The sequence below is a fragment of the Homarus americanus genome, unplaced genomic scaffold, assembly GCF_018991925.1.
Source record: "Homarus americanus isolate GMGI-L3 unplaced genomic scaffold, GMGI_Hamer_2.0 scaffold11794, whole genome shotgun sequence".
In the NCBI taxonomy this organism is placed as follows: domain Eukaryota; kingdom Metazoa; phylum Arthropoda; class Malacostraca; order Decapoda; family Nephropidae; genus Homarus; species Homarus americanus.
The window spans coordinates 842,501-862,476 of record NW_024739301.1 but is presented as its reverse complement, the minus strand read 5'-3'; the positions used below and the strand labels follow the sequence as shown (position 1 = coordinate 862,476).

The window sequence follows — 19,976 nt, the reverse complement described above, 5'->3', positions numbered from 1 at the left end:
AAACCACATGTAAGTAATCACAGACCACATATAAGTAATCACAGACCACATGTAAGTAATCACAGACCACATGTAAGTAATCACAGACCTCATGTAAGTAATCACAGACCACATGTAAGTAATCACAGACCTCATGTAAGTAATCACAGACCACATGTAAGTAATCACCGACCACATGATGTGCAGTTTAAGTGACACATATTCAGGTGACATCTTGGTTAATTATCTACCTAAGTGACAATATCCCGACCAGGGTAACTCGTGGAAATTGCACTGATAGTAACGATTGGCTTACAAAAGGCCTCGACACAGTGGTCCATGATATCACGTGAGAAAAATGGTGACGAGCTGTCGGCAGAGGATGTGTTCATTTAGTTGGTTAATGGTAATCCTTAACTTAGTAGCAGGACATAAATTATCGTTCTTAATAACACAGCTCCCGTGTTGAGGAAGAGGCATGTTGTGTTAGTATTAGGTGAGGGTGCTGGGTGATACCTCGTGCTGCTCTCTGCATCTCATAAAGATCTACAAGATTTCGTTATTATGTTGTCAATTGAAGTGGTGTCATGTAAACAAAAGATAGTAGATTTGGTGCACTGACCTCGTCTTCAGTTTGAAGTCGCATATTAAATTATCCATGAACAACTATGTTGGACTGGCCATGTTATCCGCATGGACGACAGTAGACTGTCAAAGCACTACTTTACAGCCACCTTATGAATGGTAAACTTAACGCTGGCGGGCAACTGAAAAGGTATTAGGATAGTCTTAAGACAAAGCTGAAAAGTGCCAAATCGACCCCCTCGCCTTGAAGACGATTACTCCACATCATAGTGCTTGGAGGAGCACCACACAAGATGGTGTCAATACTTTCGAATTAGCCCGACTGCATACCAAGGCAGACAAGCACCAACGCCGGAAAGACGCTGTCGCCGCCCCTCCCGCACTAGATGTAGCCCTCTACTCTGCCGGACCCGTATCGGCATATTTACTCACCTCAGAACTCACCAGCGAAGGTGACATCCTAAATAACTTATATCATTGTATCATAGCTGGATGATCTTTATACTCGATTCCGAGTGACAGCAAAGTAGTAGTAGTAGTGTGTAAGAAGACACTATTAACTTACAAGATTATATTTTCTTTGGGTAAAAAAAGTCTTGAAAGTAGGTACGAGTAGTTACAGTTGGGTACAAGTTGTCTTAGATAAAAGTTCTTATAAACCCGACAAGTTACTATACAAATATCAGTCGGATTTATAAACAGGTAATGGATTATCCCCTCAGTGGAAGTAATAAACTGGCCTGAACTAACATTAATGAATCCTTTCCCCAAAACTACGTGCACCCGAGCTTGTATCTTATGGGTCTTGGTCATAATTTATAATATCTTTAGTAATGCAACAAGATATAGTTTGTAATGTATGAGGTCTTGCTTCGAGGTAACAACAGTTCGCATCATTGTCCAACATTTCCAGGAATATATGTCGCCAGTGAGACACGACGCACCAGATATGGAGTGGTTAGTTGATAGACATACGAAGTAAATATCTGGAAATAGATTGATAGAGGTAGACTAATTGATAGAACGGTAGATTGAGGCAGGGGTGATTAGATAGATATAGATAGCTAGATGGATGGAGAGAAATATAGAGAAGGGAGCAAAGGGGAGAGAATATGTGTGAGGGAGAGGGTTAATGAAGGGGTAGATGAGACGAGGAAATATGAAAATATCGTTAATGTAAAGGTGCAATCTCCTAAATCAGTGACACCAAACACGATGGCTGATATGTGTCGCACGTCATAGTAACTGAAGTGTCTTGTATGAATTTAAGGCGCTCATTTATCAGGTTCCCATAAAGAGACAGTATAGATGAGCAATGTTTGGTCAAGGACTGTGTGTGTGTGTGTGTGTGTGTGTGTGTGTGTGTGTGTGTGTGTGTGTGCGTGTGTGTGTGTGTGGGTACTTTGGCCTTACCCGGGTGCTGTACCAAGAAATACCAAACCCACACCGGCGTATATTCCCCTAGTTTCTTAAGATGGCGTATAATCCTGATAGCGTATATTACAATTTATTAGTACTGATTTTTATTAACAATAGTGCTGTAGGTGCTGCGTAAAAAGAAAATAAAAGTATTCAAAACATCTATTTATCATTATTGTCAAGCGAAATTACGTCTAGAAATCATATCCACCAATCAGCTCCATCGTTACAGGACTTACTACTGGTTCATTCATCGGTTTACTCTAGTAGAGGGGTAAAGGAACTCTGAGGCAACTGTACTTGTGTAATACTTCCCACGTCACCTCTTTAACTTTTCTATCATGCTTTTATTCTAGATCCATGAATGTCGTGGATTCTTTCCCTTCTACGGACAATTTTCATTCATGTTATTAACGTAGAAAGTCGAACCACGTATTAACTGTCTTTTCTGAACATATTCTCTTGTTCCTGGAATACTGTCTCTATTTTTCCTACAGTTCTCTCGGTAATATGGTATCTGCCCCCGTCCAGCCCCTGTACTGTTCTTCAATCACTTCCATATTGGGATATACTACACGTCCTGGGATTATAACTGCCATCTGTAATGCCTGGTAGTACAGTGTTATTGGGGTGACGGTATTGGCCCTAACAAGCTCCAGGAGAATACAACAGAGTTATTACCCTTGATGTGGCCCCAAATAACACGAATTAACCGATAGACAACAACTGCTCCTTTTATAAGAGAATATAGGAGGTAATTAACAGAGCTCACTCAACACGTCTGGCGCGAGTGAGATACAGGGGTTAAGTCCACTGAGGGCTGGGCACTTGGTGTATTATTATTATTGTTGTTGTTTGTAATATATTCTCTCTCTCTCTCTCTTTTATTTTTGTCTGTCTATTTAAGTATTTTTCCTCTTCCTTTTCTCAACCATTTCAGTTCCCTTCTTCATAAGTTAGTGACGACCTCTACCGCTTGACTTTCCTTCTAATATTCTTGTAACACACACACACACACACACACACACACACACACACACACCTCAGCTGCCCCTCCTAATATGGCACTCTTGATCTGTCCCCATTCTTCTTCATCAGCACAGTGAGAGAGAGAGGTGTTACTTTATTGTTGTAGTGTTGGTGATTGTTGGTGAGGGTTGGTGGTGACTGACTGTAGGTGATGACTAGTGTTGGTGAGGGGTGTTGGTTAATTGGCACGGGGGGGGGGGAGGGTTGGGGAAGAGGGAGGGAGATTAATTTATTTAATTTTGCTACTTACAGCGGCTAGTTTATTGTGCATCCTATACTCATCCTGTGAGCGGTAGCGCAAAAGGATTACAGAGTAGAGTTCACAAAGGGTCTGTATAACTAACCCCCGTGGTTAGGATATTATGGTATTGATTGTTACAGAGTATTCCAAATATTCTTTGTTTAATTCTGTACATAATGGGTAACTTATTCACAGCTGCGTGAGTACAGGAGTGTGAGGCAGTATGTCTGGCCGCACACTTTGTTATTCACATTTGCGTGAGAGGTATTCTGGCATATTGTGTGTTTGGTTCTATACATGGGAACTGATATAGCTACTAAGTGCAAAAAGGTGGATACAATCTTAATATGTCGGCTATCTTGGCATTAGAGATAAAGTGTTGTACCATTTCACACACAGTGTGCTTGGACCTGTCCCTAAAAGGTTCTATCTTCACACAGTCGAGGACATAGTGTTCAAGAGAGGGAGGGAGGGGAGGGAGGGAAGGGGGAGGACCCACCACCTTCTGGTTCAGGAAATATGACCCGCATCCCCCGCCTTGACTAGTGCTACTGTCCCTCCTCCTCTCACTGTACTGCCGCACACACTCTTCTCTCTTGTGTCTGTTTCTGTCTCTGTCGGTCTCTCTCTTTGTCGATCTGTGTGTGTGTGTGTGTGTCTTTCTCTGTCTGTCTGTTTCTGTGTCTGTCTGTCTGTCTGTCTCTCTACGCCATACAGGTGATATAAGTTGGTAGTTACAGGTGTTTCACGATACACCGCAGTGAGTGTGTCTACTGTACATGCTCTTACACACACACACACACACACACACACACACAGTCTGACGGAGTATAATCAATAGCGTTAAGGTGAACGTGTGTGTGTGTGTGTGTGTGTGTGTGTGTGTGTCAGATCTTTAACACACTGTACCCCTCATCTACATAGTGTATACATAGTGTTTCTCGACCTGTTATTATCCTTAGATCAAATTAGCCACCATAACGCTACCTGTGGAGGAATTTGGTTAGGTTATGTTAGGTTAGGTTAGTTTAGGTTAGGTTAGGTTAGGTGCTTCGTGTTCTTGTTTTTCTTCTACTTGTTGTTGTTCTTCTTCTGTTATCATTCTCTTTCATCTCCTAAATTACTAATCATTTCTCCCTCTCATCTTTATATTCTCATTTCCTAGTAACTATCATTCGCTTGGAGAGAGAGAGAGAGAGAGAGAGAGAGAGAGAGAGAGAGAGAGACATTATATATTTTACTGAGAATTATTGTTACATTACCCGGTACTTCAGGAAACATCACAAGCCTCCAAACTAAATTTTTTTTTATCATAATTTTTGCCACTGTATGAAAATGGTTAAAGAATCTCCACCCCAGCTTATTTCACTTAGATAATCACCCTAATGCTAACCTAACCTAACCTAAGCTAATCTTACCTAACCTAACCTAACCTAACCTAACCTAACCTAACCTAATCTTACCTAACCTAATCTAACGCTAACCTAACCTAACCCCCAAATAGCCTTAGGGTGGTTAAACTTTAGGTGAAATAAGCTGGGGTGGAGATTCTTCAGGTGATCCTCTACTAAACACAAACTTGTTTTAAAATAATAAGTAAAAAAAGTGAAAAATAAATAAATTAAAATACGTGTAAAATGGATCTCTGAGTTAAATCATGGTTAAGCAATCACGAACTATCACAAAGTCCAAGAGGTGTTTCAAGTAAATATTTCTTGCACCTGTCTCCTGCACCTGTCTCCTGTATTTGTCTCCTACACCTGTCTCCTTCACCTGTCTCCTGCACCTGTCTCCTGCACCTGTCTTCCACCTGTCTCCTACACCTGTCTCCTCCACCTGTCACCTGCACCTATATATTAAATGACCTAGAAATAGTCCCCATCCACTCCTCCCCACCCCTCCCACCCCTCTCCACCCCCTACCCACCCCCTCCCCACCCCTACCCCACCCCCTCCCACCCTACCCCTCTCCACCCCTCTCCACCCTCCCCACTCCCCTCCCACCCCCTCCCCACCCCTCCCACCCCTCCCCCCTCCCCCACCCCCCCTCTCTCTCTCTCTCTCTCTCAGTTGATGCTTAAATCCTAATGTTACCTAATAATTATTAGGTTAGGTTAAGGTTAGGTTAGGTTAGGTAGCGTTGGGGGGGGGTTAAGCTTAAAGGTGGATATAAGTTGGGGTGGCTAATCCTCAGGTGATCCGATGAGCCAAGACCTGGTGACACAAGGTAATTTAGCCAACCCAACCCAACCGATTTAAACCACTACACCAGATGAGTCTTGAAGCTCTCAAACCACGACAGTTGTGTACGTGTGTGACAGCCTCGTGACGTGTACTGTACCTGATAACTGAACACACCGGGGGGATGACTTTTATGTAACCTGTGTGCGTGTGTGTTGTTGCAGGAGTGTTGTGTATAACTTATGTGTGTGGTGTTGCAGGAGTGTTGTGTATAACTTATGTGTATGGTGTTGCAGGAGTGTTGTGTATAACTTATGTGTATGGTGTTGCAGGAGTGTTTTGTATAACTTATGTGTGTGGTGTTGCAGGAGTGTTGTGTATAACCTATATGTATGGTGTTGCAGGAGTGTTGGCCTGGGAGGTGAGGGAGGACTTCTACGGTGCGGGGGTCGAGAATCCTGAGGTGTCTTGGGGCCAGAAGAAGGAGGTGAAGAGAGTCCAGCCGCCTAACCACGACTTGGGTGAGTTAACAGACGCCATCTTTCTCCATACAAAACAAAACAAAAAAACAACATAAAAAGATTTGGGTGTTGCTATAGTTGGGTGTTGCTATAGTTGGGTGTTGCTATAGTTGGGTGTTGCTAGAGGTACAGTAATTTCCATAGTGTTGTCAAAGTAGTTTATGAATTTTACATTGTAGTTCAATTCAAATATTTCCCAATAGTAACATAATTGAGAATTCTTATACCTTAATTTTAAAGTAGAAATGAGAGAGAGTGAGAGTGGATCAAAGCGAGGAAGGAAGGAAGGATGTGTGTGTGGGTGGGTTAGTTGTGGGAACCAGACGTTTATGTGGAGTTGTGTGGGTGTCAGACGTGTGGGCGGGATAGTGTAGGCGTGTCAGACGTGTGGGGTGGAATAGTGTGGGCCAGAGAGTGTGTGGGCGACATAGTGTGGGCGTCAGACGTGTTTGTGGTTGGTTGGGGTAAGTGTAGGCGGGGTGTACCTGCTGAACGCTCTGGCCCTTCTGCTTTAAACTCCGGCACAAAACACACACACACACGGGGGTGGTGGGTGGGGTGGGGTGGGGTGGGGTGGGGTGGGGTGGGGTGGGGGGCGTTTCCTGTGGGTCATCCTCCGTGCCTTTTGTTTTGGGTGAGAGGTCAAGAGGTCAGACATTCATTTGACCTTAGACGACACAGTCACAGTCTTACGTTACTCCGTGTTAGGATGGGGGTGGTGTTGGCAGGGTGTTGGCAGGGTGGTGTAATAACTGATGGTGGTGGTGGTGTTGGCAGGTGTTGGCAGGGGTAATAACTGATGGTGGTGGTGGTGCTGGCAGGGTGGTGTAATGACTGATGGTAGTGTGTGGCAGGGTGGTGTAATGACTGATGGTGGTGGTGGTGGTGTTGGCAGGGTGGTGTAATAACTGATGGTGGTGGTGCTGGCAGGGTGGTGTAATAACTGATGGTGGTGGTGGTGTTGGCAGGGTGGTGTAATGACATGGTAGTGGTGTTGGCAGGGGGTGTAATGACTGATGGTGGTGGTGGTGGTGTTGGCAGGGTGGTGTAATAACTGATGGTGGTGGTGGTGTTGGCAGGTGGTGTAATAACTGATGGTGGTGGTGGTGTTGGCAGGGTGGTGTAATGACCGATGGTGGTGGTGGTGTTGGCAGTGGTGTAATGACTGATGGTGGTGGTGGGTTGGCAGGGTGGTGTAATGACTGATGGTGGTGGTGTTGGCAGGGTGGTGTAATAACTGATGATGGTGGTGGTGGTGTTGGCAGGGTGGTAATAACTGATGGTGGTGGTGGTGGTGTTGGCAGGGGTGGTGTAATAACTGATGGTGGTGGTGGTGTTGGCAGGGTGGTGTACTGATGGTGGTGGTGTTGGCAGGTGGTGTAATGACTGATGGTGGTGGTGTTGGCAGGGTGGTGCAATAACTGATGGTGGTGGTGTTGGTGTTGGCAGGGTGGTGTAATAACGATGGTGGTGGTGGTGTTGGCAGGGTGGTGTAATAACTGATGGTGGTGGTGGTGTTGGCAGGGTGGTGTAATGACTGATGGTAGTGGTGTTGGCAGGGTGGTGTAATGACTGATGGTGGTGGTGGTGGTGTTGGCAGGGTGGTGTAATAACTGATGGTGGTGGTGGTGTTGGCAGGGTGGTGTAATAACTGATGGTGGTGGTGGTGTTGGCAGGGTGGTGTAATGACTGATGGTGGTGGTGGTGTTGGCAGGGTGGTAATGACCGATGGTGGTGGTGGTGTTGGCAGGGTGGTGTAATGTGTGGTGGTGTTGGTGGTTTAACAACTGATGATGGTGGTGGTGGTGTTGGCAGGGTGGTGTAATAACTGATGGTGGTGGTGGTGGTGTTGGCAGGGTGGTGAATGGTGGTGGTGGTGTGGCAGGGTGGTGTAATTGATGGTGGTGGTGTTGGCAGGTGGTGTAATGACTGATGGTGGTGGTGCTGGCAGGGTGGTGTAATAACCGATGGTGGTGGTGTTGGTGTTGGCAGGGTGGTGTAATAACCGATGGTGGTGGTGGTGTTGGCAGGGTGGTGTAATAACCGATGGTGGTGGTGTTGGCAGGGTGGTGTAATGAGATGGTGGTGGTGTTGGCAGGTGGTGTAATAACTGATGGTGGTGGTGTTGGCAGGGTGGTGTAATAACTGATGCCGGTGGTGTTGGCAGGGTGGTGTAATAACTGATGGTGGTGGTGCTGGCAGGGTGGTGTAATAACTGATGGTGGTGGTGTTGGCAGGGGTAATAACTAATGGTGGTGGTGGTGTTGGCAGGGTGGTGTAATAACTAATGGTGGTGGTGGTGTTGGCAGGGTGCAATAACAATGGTGGTGGTGGTGTTGGCAGGGTGGTGTAATAACTAATGGCAGTAGTGTTGGCAGGGTGGTGTAATAACTAATGGTGGTGGTGTAATAACTAATGGCGGTGGTGTTGGCAGGGTGTAGCTGCTCGCCGGAGGTATTGGGGTGCCGGGACGAGACAGGAGTGTGTATGTGCGTGGACAAACACCTCGTCTGCAATGGGGAGGTTGACTGTCCAGGAGGAGAGGATGAGGTAGACTGCAGCCCAAACCAGTGTACAGGTGAGTCAGTCTCGCCCTAAGCTCATTGTTTACATTATAGGTTCATAGGTGAGTCAGTCTCGCCCCTAAGCTCATTGTTTACATTATAGGTTCATAGGTGAGTCAGTCTCGCCCCTAAGCTCATTGTTTACATTATAGGTTCATAGGTGAGTCAGTCTCGCCCTTAGCTCATTGTTTACATTATAGGTTCACAGGTGAGTCAGTCTCGCCCTAAGCTCATTGTTTACATTATAGGTTCATAGGTGAGTCAGTCTCGCCCCTAAGCTCATTGTTTACATTATAGGTTCATAGGTGAGTCAGTCTCGCCCTTAGCTCGTGTTTACATTATATGGGTTCTGGTGAGTCAGTCTCGCCCTAAGCTCATTGTTTACATTATAGGTTCATAGGTGAGTCAGTCTCGCCCCCTAAGCTCATTGTTTACATTATAGGTTCATAGGTGAGTCAGTCTCGCCCTAAGCTCATTGTTTATTATAGGTTCACAGGTAGGTCAGTCTCGCCCTTAGCTCGTGTTTACATTATAGGTTCACAGGTGAGTCAGTCTCGCCCTAAGCTCATTGTTTACATTATAGGTTCACAGGTGAGTCAGTCTCGCCCTAAGCTCATTGTTTACATTATAGGTTCAGGGTGCAATGTCTCATGAATTTTAATACCTAGTTATTTGATAAAATTTTGACTTTACCATCTTCTAACACCCGTCGTTCCCCCCAGAGTTCATGTGCGGCAGTGGTCGTTGTGTCGAAAAGGGCAGACTGTGTGATGGCTTCGACGACTGTGGTGACGATTCTGACGAAGTTTTGTGTAGTGAGTACCCCCCCCCCTTCTGGTGTGTGTGTGTGTGTGTGTTGGTGTTATACCAGAAGACCCTCACAGTGGTACCAACATGACTGATACCTTGGTTCATATCTTACTTACTACCTGTGCTTAATTAAGGCACAATTCTCTTCTATTGAACACTCTACCTGCTTTTAGATACTTAAGAAGAAACAAGTTACTTTAGATCACCTGAAGATTAGCCCCCAGTTTATTTCACCCTAGGATTATCCACATTAACGTTAACCTAACCTAACTTATCCTAACCTAACCTAACCTAACCTAACCTAACCTAACCTATCCTAACCCATCCTAACCTAACCTAACCCAATATAAACAAACTTAACCCAACCAAACCTTAAAACTAATACCCCCAGGTAGCGTTAGGGTGTTAATCATCAGGTGAAATAAGGTTAGGTGGGCTAATCTTCAGGTGGTTTCCTATATTATAAATTATTACGAAAAAATGTGACCACCAAGTATAGTTGATAGTTAATTCATATAAGTTATACAGTTGTGGACAAAATTCCCTGAACACTTGGTACTGTCTGGCATCTACCTCTGGGCAAGTCGGCACCACAAAACAAGAAAGAAAAACAAATGTAAAACAGAGAAAAAACAGTAGAAAATATGTCAAAATTCCAATCCCCTTCACCTAATGATCTTCACATGCAAAATACTGTCAAATGTCTAGGGAATTATGTCACCCAACTGTACATAAAACTAAAAATATATAAATAAATGTTTCAATGGCACTGGTTGGCGTTGCTCTCCACAGAACTGCCGCCCATGCCCGGTGGCTGTTACCCCGGCCAGTTCAACTGTTCGAGCGGCCACTTCTGTATCTCTCCCAAGTGGCGCTGTGATGGCGACTTCGACTGTCAGGACAAATCCGACGAAGCAAACTGTACTGTGAGGTGAGTGGTGAGGTGCAGGTGTTCATCTGTCAGGTGGGTGGTGAGGACAGGTGTTCATCTGTCAGGTGGGTGGTGAGGACAGGTGTTCATCTGTCAGGTGGGTGGTGAGGACAGTCATCTGTCAGGTGTTCATCTGTCAGTGGGTGAGGACAGGTGTTCATCTGTCAGGTGGGTGGTGGGTGTTCATCTGTGAGGTGAGTGGTGAGGGCAGTGTTCATCTGTCAGGTGGGTGGTGAGGACAGGTGTTCATCTGTCAGGTGGGTGGTGAGGACAGGTGTTCATCTGTCAGGTGGGTGGTGAGGACAGGTGTTCATCTGTCAGGTGGGTGGTGAGGATACAGTGTTCATCTGTCAGGTGGGTGGTGAGGACAGGTGTTCATCTGTCAGGTGGGTGGTGAGGACAGGTGTTCATCTGTCAGGTGGGTGGTGAGGACAGGTGTTCATCTGTCAGGTGGGTGGTGAGGATAAGTGTTCATCTGTCAGGTGGGTGGTGAGGACAGGTGTTCATCTGTCAGGTGGGTGGTGAGGACAGGTGTTCATCTGTCAGGTGGGTGGTGAGGACAGGTGTTCATCTGTCAGGTGGGTGGTGAGGATAAGTGTTCATCTGTCAGGTGGGTGGTGAGGACAGGTGTTCATCTGTCAGGTGGGTGGTGAGGACAGGTGTTCATCTGTCAGGTGGGTGGTGAGGACAGGTGTTCATCTGTCAGGTGGGTGGTGAGGATAAGTGTTCATCTGTCAGGTGGGTGGTGAGGACAGGTGTTCATCTGTCAGGTGGGTGGTGAGGACAGGTGTTCATCTGTCAGGTGGGTGGTGAGGACAGGTGTTCATCTGTCAGGTGGGTGGTGAGGATAAGTGTTCATCTGTCAGGTGGGTGGTGAGGACAGGTGTTCATGTGTCAAGTGGGTGGTGAGGACAGGTGTTCATCTGTCAAGTGGGTGGTGAGGACAGGTGTTCATCAGTCAAGTGGTGGTGAGGACAGGTGTTCATCTGTCAAGTGGGTGGTGAGGACAGGTGTTCATCAGTCAAGTGGGTGGTCTGTTCATCAGTCAAGTGGATGGTGAGGACAGGTGTTCATCTGTCAAGTGGGTGGTGAGGACAGGTGTTCATGTGTCAAGTGGGTGGTGAGGACAGGTGTTCATCAGTCAAGTGGGTGGTGAGGACAGGTGTTCATGTGTCAAGTGGGTGGTGAGGACAGGTGTTCATCCATCTATCTATCTATCTATCTGTCTGTCTAACGGGATCAAAAAGGTTCACGTTCTCCAAAGTAGGATTCTCATTATTTCTTCATTTATTTAGTAGGATCAAAGAGCTTAAAGTCCTCTGTATAGGATTTTCACTTGTTTATCTTACAGGATCTAATAAGACTTATAGACACCCGATGAAGGACTCGGTGTCTTCTATGATACAGGCTGATGGAAAATAAGAATGATTTTGTATGTTTTATTATTTCTTATTTACAAATATTTATCGTAGAACTTAAAAATAAATAAATAAATATAGATTATTCTTACCCTTTAACTTCATAATATACTTGTAAATGATCTGTGATGTTACTCCAGTGTACTAGATGTTTTGGTTCACCCTGTGTCTAACCATGAAAACAAATCGAACAGTTATCAAGGGTTATAAAAAAAAGAACTGTTTGTATTTGGTTTCAGAAATAAATTAAGATGGCAGACGTCAATTGTTCATGTCATGTGGACTTGAAGTTATTAATGAGTGTTGTGTGTTACAGCACGTGTCCGGCCTCTGAGCACCTGTGTGGGGACGGCCACTGTATTCATCACACGTGGGTCTGTGATAAGGAATTCGACTGTGATGATCGTTCGGATGAGTTAGATTGTCGTGAGTCTCTCTGTGTATACTGTACTGTGTGTTGTGTTGTGTTGTGTAAAGGGATCACCTGAGGATTTTAACTCCCCTAGTATATTTCACCGTAAGATTAACCACCCTTGTCTAACACTAACCTAACCTAACCTAACACGAAGCTAACTTATCCACCCTGATACTAACCTGACCCAACACTAAATTAACCTAACCACCTTGATGTTACTTAAACCGAACACTAAACTAACCTAACTTAAGGCTAACTTAAAATAACTTAACCGAACGCTAACGTAACCTAACTTAATGCTAACCTAATCTAAAGCTAATTTAACTATATGCAAACTTAACCTAACCTAAAGCTAATCCAACCTTATGCAAACATAACCTAACCTAATGCTAATCTAACCTAACCTAATGTTAATGCTAACCTAACCTAGTCTAACCTAACTCACATAACCTAATTTAACTTAACCTAACCTTACCACACCTCCCCTCTCCCCTCAGCTAGCGATAGGGGGGGGGATTAATTTTTATCAGGTGAAATAAACCGGGGGGGGGCGGGGGGCTTAAATTTCAGGTGATCTTGTTAAAACTAATTTCTGTAAATAATATACTTTTACAGTCTCTCTCTCTCTCTCTCTCTCTCTCATAACTTCAACTTAGATCGATAGAGTTTTCATATAGATACCTTGTCTTCGATGGCCTAAAAGAACGAACGCCTTAGTAATGAGCATGAAAGGAATATTACCAGTGTAGGATTTCTCTTGAAGTTACTGTACTACTAGTATAATGATGCCTCGAATGCCGTTTCTTTGGCTTCAAGAGTTATTATGTATTTCCTGTATCTTATATTGTTGTCGTTATTGTTGTTTTTAGTGTGTGAATTTTACCATTTTTTATTTATTTTTGTCTTAGTGTTAAAAGTTACATTGCGTCTTGTTAAATCTGGCCTTCTTGTGTGTCTTATTATTTAGCATAGGTTGAAAGTTACAGGGATTAAGGGGTTATTATCTGTTGTTAGTGGAGTGTGTTGATGGGGTGTTGTTAGTGGAGTGTGTTGATGGGGTGTTGTTAGTGGAGTGTGTTGATGGGGTGTTGTTAGTGGAGTGTGTTGATGGGGTGTTGTTAGTGGAGTGTGTTGATGGGGTGTTGTTAGTGGAGTGTGTTGATGGGGTGTTGTTAGTGGAGTGTGTTGATGGGGTGTTGTTAGTGGTTGATGGGGTGTTGTTGGTGGGAGTGTGTTGATGGGGTGTTGTTGGTGGAGTGTGTTGATGGGGTGTGTTGTTGTTGAGTGTGTGTGTTGATGGGGTGTTGTTGGTGGAGTGTGTTGATGGGGTGTTGTTGGTGGAGTGTGTTGATGTGGTGTGGGGTGGGATGGGGTTGTTGGTGGGTTGATGGGGTTGTTGGTGGGTTGATGGGGTTGATGGGGTTGTTGATGGGGTTGGATGGGGTTGTTGGGGTTGTTGTTGGTTGGGTTGGGGTTGTTGGTGGGTGGGGTTGTTGTTGGTGGGTGTGTTGATGGGGTGTTGTTGGTGGGTGTGTTGAGTGGGGTGTTGTTAGTGGAGTGTGTTGATGGGGTGTTGTTGTTGGAGTGTGTTGATGGGGTGTTGTTAGTGGAGTGTGTTGATGGGGTGTTGTTAGTGGAGTGTGTTGATGGGGTGTTGTTGGTGGGTGTGTTGATGGGGTGTTGTTATTGGAGTGTGTGTTGATGGGGTGTTGTTGGTGGAGTGTGTTGATGGGGTGTTGTTAGTGGAGTGTGTTGATGGGTGTTGTTGGTGGAGTGTGTTGATGGGGTGTTGTTAGTGGAGTGTGTTGATGGGGTGTTGTTAGTGGAGTGTGTTGATGGGGTGTTGTTAGTGGAGTGTGTTGATGGGGTGTTGTTAGTGGAGTGTGTTGATGGGGTGTTGTTAGTGGAGAGTGTTGATGGGCGTGTGTTGAGTTGTTATTATTAGCTGAACATTAAACTACCCTCACTCTTCTTGTTTGTCATTGGCTGATCATTAAGCTACCCTCACTTTCCCTGTTTGTCATTGGTTGAACATTAAACTTCCTTCACTTTCTTTGTTTGTCATTGGTTGAACATTAAACTTCCTTCACTTTCTTTGTTTGTCATTGGCTGATCATTAAACTACCCTCACCCTCCTTGTTTGTCATTGGCTGAACATTAAGCTACCCTTACTTTCCTTGTTTGCCATTGGCTGCACGTTAAACTACCCTCATTTTCTTTGTTTGTCATTGGTTAAGATTGTTGCATCTCCCCGACAGCCACGACGGACGAGACGACGTGTACGCCCGACCAGGTACAGTGTGAATCAGGGGGACGCTGTGTCATGGAGCACTACGCCTGCGACGGTGAGAACGACTGTGGCGATTGGTCTGACGAACACGATTGCAACATCACTACCTGTGCTCCCGACGAGTTCAAGTGAGTATAAGTATCAAGTTTGTCCCCGGTAACTTTATTAATTTTATGTATAGTTTCAGGTCACGTTTGTCCAGGTAGCCTTATTAGTTCTCTGGGGAATTTCAGGTTAGTACAGGTCACACTATTTCAGGTACTTCTATGTGTGTCCTGGCCAGCTTCAGGTTAGCATAGGACGAGAAAGGATTTTGGCAACCCTTCCGAGACAATAGGAGTCGCAGTGTTCATTTTAAAATTCATCGAAACCCCTCCGTAAAGATACCTTTTGGGGCGAGTGTATATACATTAAACCCTATAGTATACATTAACTACTAGTATACATTGTCTCCTGGTATGCATACTCATATACATTATCTCATAGAGTGACTTATGGTTACAGATGCCAGAGTGGGAAGTGTATCGAGCATAAGTGGGTGTGTGACTATATCGATGACTGTGATGACGGAGAAGATGAGGCGACCTGTCCTCATCCCTCTGAAGATGTGGTGAGTGACATAAGCCAGGTGAGGCCATGTGTGTGTGGTGTGAGGGAAGGGGCTGAGAAGGGAGGGAGGTTAGGGGTAGGAAGGGGAGAGGAGGAGAGGGAAGGAAGGGTAGGTGAGGGGAGAGGAGGAGAGGGAAGGAAGGGGAGGTGAGGGGAGAGGAGGAGAGGGAAGGAAAGGGAGGTGAGTGGAGGGAAGGAAGGGAGGTGGGAGGAGAGGAAGGAAGGGGAGGTGGGGGAGAGGGAGAGAGAGGTGAGGGGAGGGAAGGAAGGGAGGTGGGAAGGAGAGGGAAGGAAGGGGAGGTGAGGGGGAGAGGGGGAGGGAAGGAAGGGGGAGGGTGAGGGGAGAGGGAGGAGGGGAGTAGGGAAGGGGAGGTGGGGGAGAGGGAGGAGAGGGAGGGGGAGGTGGGGAGGGAGGAGAGGGAAGTAAGGAAGGGGAGGTGAGGGGAGAGGAGGAGAGGGAAGTAAGGAAGGGGAGGTGAGGGGAAGGAAGGAACGGGAGGTGAGGTGAGGGGAAGGAAGGAATGGAAGGGGTTGCAGGGTAAAGTGAGGTATGTTAAAATGCTTAGGGTGAAGTTAGGAGTCTAAAGTCTTGGAGATAAAGTTTAAAGTCTTGGAGATAAAGCTTAAAGTCTTGGAAATAAAGTTTAAAGTCTTGGAGATAAAGTTTAAAGTCTTGGAGATAAAGTTTAAAGTCTTGGAAATAAAGTTTAAAGTCTTGGAGATAAAGTTTAAAGTCTTGGAGATGAAGTTTAAAGTCTTGAAAATTAAAGTCTTGGAGATAAAGTTAGTCTTGGAGATAAGTTTAAAGTCTTGAAATAAAGTTTAAAGTCTTGGAGATAAAGTTTAAAGTCTTGAAATAAAGTTTAAAGTCTTGGAGATAAAGTTTAAAGTCTTGGAGATAAAGTTTAAAGTCTAGGAGATGAAGTTTAAAGTCTAGGAGATAAAGTTTAAAGTCTAGGATATTAAGAGAAGGACATTGGTTGAGTTGGAAGGAGTCACTTTAAGATGTTGAGTGGTGTATTCAACTAGGTAATGATGGTAGTTTAATGTAACTACCACACCACACCTCACTATACCACACTACACCACACTACCACACCACAATGCACTGCACTATGCCACACTAGACTACACTGCACCACACCACACTACCACACCATACTGCCATATGTCATTACAAAAATTGTGACCAAGTCCCAGGTTGCTGATCTGACTTTCTGCCTCATTTACACACAATTGCAGGGTCTCAATTGTTTCTCTTACTATTGACAACACAATATACATACAGTGTATCATTTCTCACTATTGATATTTTTATTTTTGTATTTATTTATGGCTCTTCATTATTACAGGGGATATTATTATTATTGTTATTTATAATTTTTATACATTTTTATTATTATTATTATTTTCTTTTATTATAATTGTTATTTATTTTATATATTTTTTTAAATTTTATTATTATTATTTTTATTTTTATTTTTATTATTTTTATTTTTATTTTTATTTTTATTTTTGTTTTTATTATTATTATTATTATTATTATTATTATTATTATTATTATTATTATTATTTATTTTACTATTTTTATATATATATTACATATTATTATTATTATTATTATTACATATATTATTATTATTATTATTATTATTATTATTATTATTATTATTATATATATATATATATATATATATATATATTTTTTATTTTTATTTTTATTTTTATTTTTATTTTTATTATTATTATTTTTCGTCCTCCAGGCCCCGATGTGGGTCAGTGACCTGTGCCCGGGTGGGCTAATACCCTAAAAAAGTAAAAAGAAAAAAAAACTTACACCACACTCCACTATCACGCCACATCACACCACGCTACTATACCGCACTATACCACTATACCACACCACACCACACAAGAGTATGCTTAAGAACTGCTAATTTAATTCACTCTTGTATTCAAACTACACCCCTTTCCTCCACTCCACTCCCTCTTTCCTCCACTACACTCCCTCTTTCCTCCACTACACTCCCTCTTTCCTCTCCACCCCTCCCACCACCTCTTCCTCCACACTCCTCTTACTCACTCCACTTCCTCACACAACCCTCTTTCCTCCTCCACCAAGCACCTCTTCCTTCCACCCTACCTCCTCCTCTTTAATTTCCCTTCTCTACTCCCACCTCCACTACACCTCTTTCTCCCACCTCACCTCCTACACCCCTCTTTCCTACCCACCTCCTCCACCCTACCCCTTCCCCACCTTCTCCTACCCACCTCCCACTGCCACTCTTCCCATGCAAAACCCGGTTTCTGCTATCCCTTTCTGCATGGCTCCTCCATTCACCACTTCCCCTAAGTCGTGCAGGACGCCCCAGCCAGGTGTGTCGCCCCACCTCCCAGTAAGTGGTGTGACGGGGAGGTGGACTGCGAGGACGGGTCAGACGAGTCCAATTGTCCTGTTACCTGTGGTCCCGGTCACTTCACCTGCGGGACTACTGAGTGTATCTCCCACAGCCAAGTGTGTGATGGACACCACGATTGTCTTCAGGGTGATGGTGAGTGGTAGTGTGGCTGGGGTAAGTGGTAGTGGGTGGTCGATGCTACAGTGATTGTGGTGGTGGGTAGTAGATGAAACTGTGATTGTGTTACTGGGTGGTAGATTGAGCAGTGATTGTGGTGGTGGGTAGTAGATGAAGCTGTGATTGTGTTACTGGGTGGTAGATTGAGCAGTGATTGTGGTGGTGGGTGGTCGATGCAGCTGTGATTGTGTTACTGGGTGGTAGATTGAGCAGTGATTGTGGTGGTGGGTAGTAGATGAAGCTGTGATTGTGTTACTGGGTGGTAGATTGAGCAGTGATTGTGGTGGTGGGTAGTAGATGAAGCTGTGATTGTGTTACTGGGTGGTAGATTGAGCAGTGATTGTGGTGGTGGGTAGTAGATGAAGCTGTGATTGTGTTACTGGGTGGTAGATTGAGCAGTGATTGTGGTGGTGGGTAGTAGATGAAGCTGTGATTGTGTTACTGCGGTAGATTGGAGCAGTGATTGTGGTGGTGGGTAGTAGATTGAAGCTGTGATTGTGTTACTGGGTGGTAGATTGAGCAGTGATTGTGGTGGTGGGTAGTAGATGAAGCTGTGATTGTGTTACTGGGTGGTAGATTGAGCAGTGATTGTGGTGGTGGTGGTATTGGTAGATTGAGCAGTGAGCTGTGATTGTGTTACTGGGTGGTAGATTGAGCAGTGATTGTGGTGGTGGGTAGTAGATGAAGCTGTGATTGTGTTACTGGGTGGTAGATTGAGCAGTGATTGTGGTGGTGGGTAGTAGATGAAGCTGTGATTGTGTTACTGGGTGGTAGATTGAGCAGTGATTGTGGTGGTGGGTAGTAGATGAAGCTGTGATTGTGTTACTGGGTGGTAGATTGAGCAGTGATTGTGGTGGTGGGTGGTCGATGCAGCTGTGAGTGTGGTAGGGAGTGTCGTATGTCAGCAAAAGTATAATGCCAGAGTGTGAAGGAGCAGTCTTATTGGTGAAGTATATTATGAACTGTGTGTCTCTACAGGATACATAGCAGTTCTGTAGCAATGGCAGGAAGTGACTGTATTGTGTATTATTTTCAGAAAGTGAATTATTGCCTTTGATTTATTAAACTTTTCTAAACACAAGTAATGATCACTATACTCTGGTGACACTAAGAATCAATCTTACGTCCCAAATGATTTTAGATACATTGAACATAAATAAAAAAAAATGTTTTATGTAGAAATGTAAAATGTAAGTAAGGAGTACTAAACTGTTCTGATTTACACGAATATTGTACATCAGTATTGAAGACCTTGACCCCCTCACTTACAGGTGCTGAGGGTGTAAGACGAGTGTCCCTCACGTGGAGTAATACACCACCTTGGTCATGTTGTGTTGTACAAACTAGACCAATGATTTATAAGTTTTATTTCTAAATGTTTATTCGTCCATAGGTCATTTTGAAGTAGGTTATCTTGTTTACTGCCGCTGATACATACAATACTCAACAGATGAAGCAGACTGCCAGATGGGAGAGGAGTGTGAGAACCTATCATGCTCGTACGCTTGTAAGGACATGGAGGAATCCTGCCTCTGCCAGCTAGGATTCACCCTCGCTGCCGACAACACCACGTGAGTACCCTGCCTCACCACACATGATTTGTTGCCAGTTTAAATAATTTGTTATCATCCAACAAGATCTGTCACAGCTACACGGGCTAACACCAGCCCCTTCTTGTATGAAAGGGGAAATTGTCTACCCAGCGCTGAGGGATGCCATCCAGGACAACAAGATGTGTTGTCATTGTTATATAATTTGGTTATGGTGGACTGAGGGGGAGCAGTGCATAAGGTGAGTTAACACTGAGTTAACCACAAGTGGTGACGACTCCTGCGTGTTAGAAGCGATCCTGTAAAGTGGCGTATAAAGACCCAGTTGTGGAGACTAGATTAGGATAGAAAACGGGAGTCAACGTAGCAGACATTCGTGAAGCTCTCTTTTTTTTTTGGAAATACAGCTGTTGCAGCTGCCTTTGACAGCCCAAAGTTTATTACAAAGTCCAGGAAGTCATAGTGCACGCGTAGGTGTAAATAAAATTTCTCTTGGTGGTGAACGTTGCCATTTTTTCCCGGAAACTTGTGGCATTGGCCGTCCACCTCACCAGGCCGAGAACACCATATGCAAGTAACGTAATGAAACAGCTAAAATGGGGACATATACACTCGCCAATGAGGCATGTAAGAAAGAAAATGTTGACCTTGGCCTGTCCAATGCTGTATTTAAAAACATTCAAGCCAGAATCATGAACTCTAATCTAGAAGAACTGAGAAATGCAGAGAGACCTGGCAGTTGTAGTATTAGTAAATACCTATGACAAATTTTGTGATTAGCAGTACTGGTATGGCCAGCATAAGGACAGAACCAGACAATGTGTTATAGTTGTGGCCAGAATTAGGCTAGGATACAGAC

At 44.4% G+C, this 19,976-nt stretch overlaps 2 protein-coding genes across 2 annotated transcripts in view; both read left to right on the top strand.

The window, feature by feature from the left end:
• Window positions 1-18,998, top strand: part of LOC121874511 (low-density lipoprotein receptor-like) — a 36,466-nt gene extending 17,468 nt beyond the window's left edge. The window contains exons 2-9 of the mRNA XM_042378666.1: window positions 5,838-5,954; window positions 8,389-8,532; window positions 9,241-9,333; window positions 10,121-10,259; window positions 11,994-12,103; window positions 14,351-14,510; window positions 14,887-15,020; window positions 18,961-18,998. Of these exons, the coding sequence (XP_042234600.1) occupies window positions 5,838-5,954; window positions 8,389-8,532; window positions 9,241-9,333; window positions 10,121-10,259; window positions 11,994-12,103; window positions 14,351-14,510; window positions 14,887-15,020; window positions 18,961-18,998 (935 nt within the window). The remainder of the gene's footprint in view (window positions 1-5,837; window positions 5,955-8,388; window positions 8,533-9,240; window positions 9,334-10,120; window positions 10,260-11,993; window positions 12,104-14,350; window positions 14,511-14,886; window positions 15,021-18,960) is intronic.
• LOC121874510 (low-density lipoprotein receptor-related protein 4-like) overlaps window positions 17,388-19,976 on the top strand; it is a 108,499-nt gene continuing 105,910 nt past the window's right edge. Inside the window, exons 1-2 of the mRNA XM_042378664.1 lie at window positions 17,388-17,543; window positions 19,018-19,138. Coding sequence (XP_042234598.1) covers window positions 19,035-19,138 — 104 coding nt within the window. The 5' untranslated portion in view covers window positions 17,388-17,543; window positions 19,018-19,034. The remainder of the gene's footprint in view (window positions 17,544-19,017; window positions 19,139-19,976) is intronic.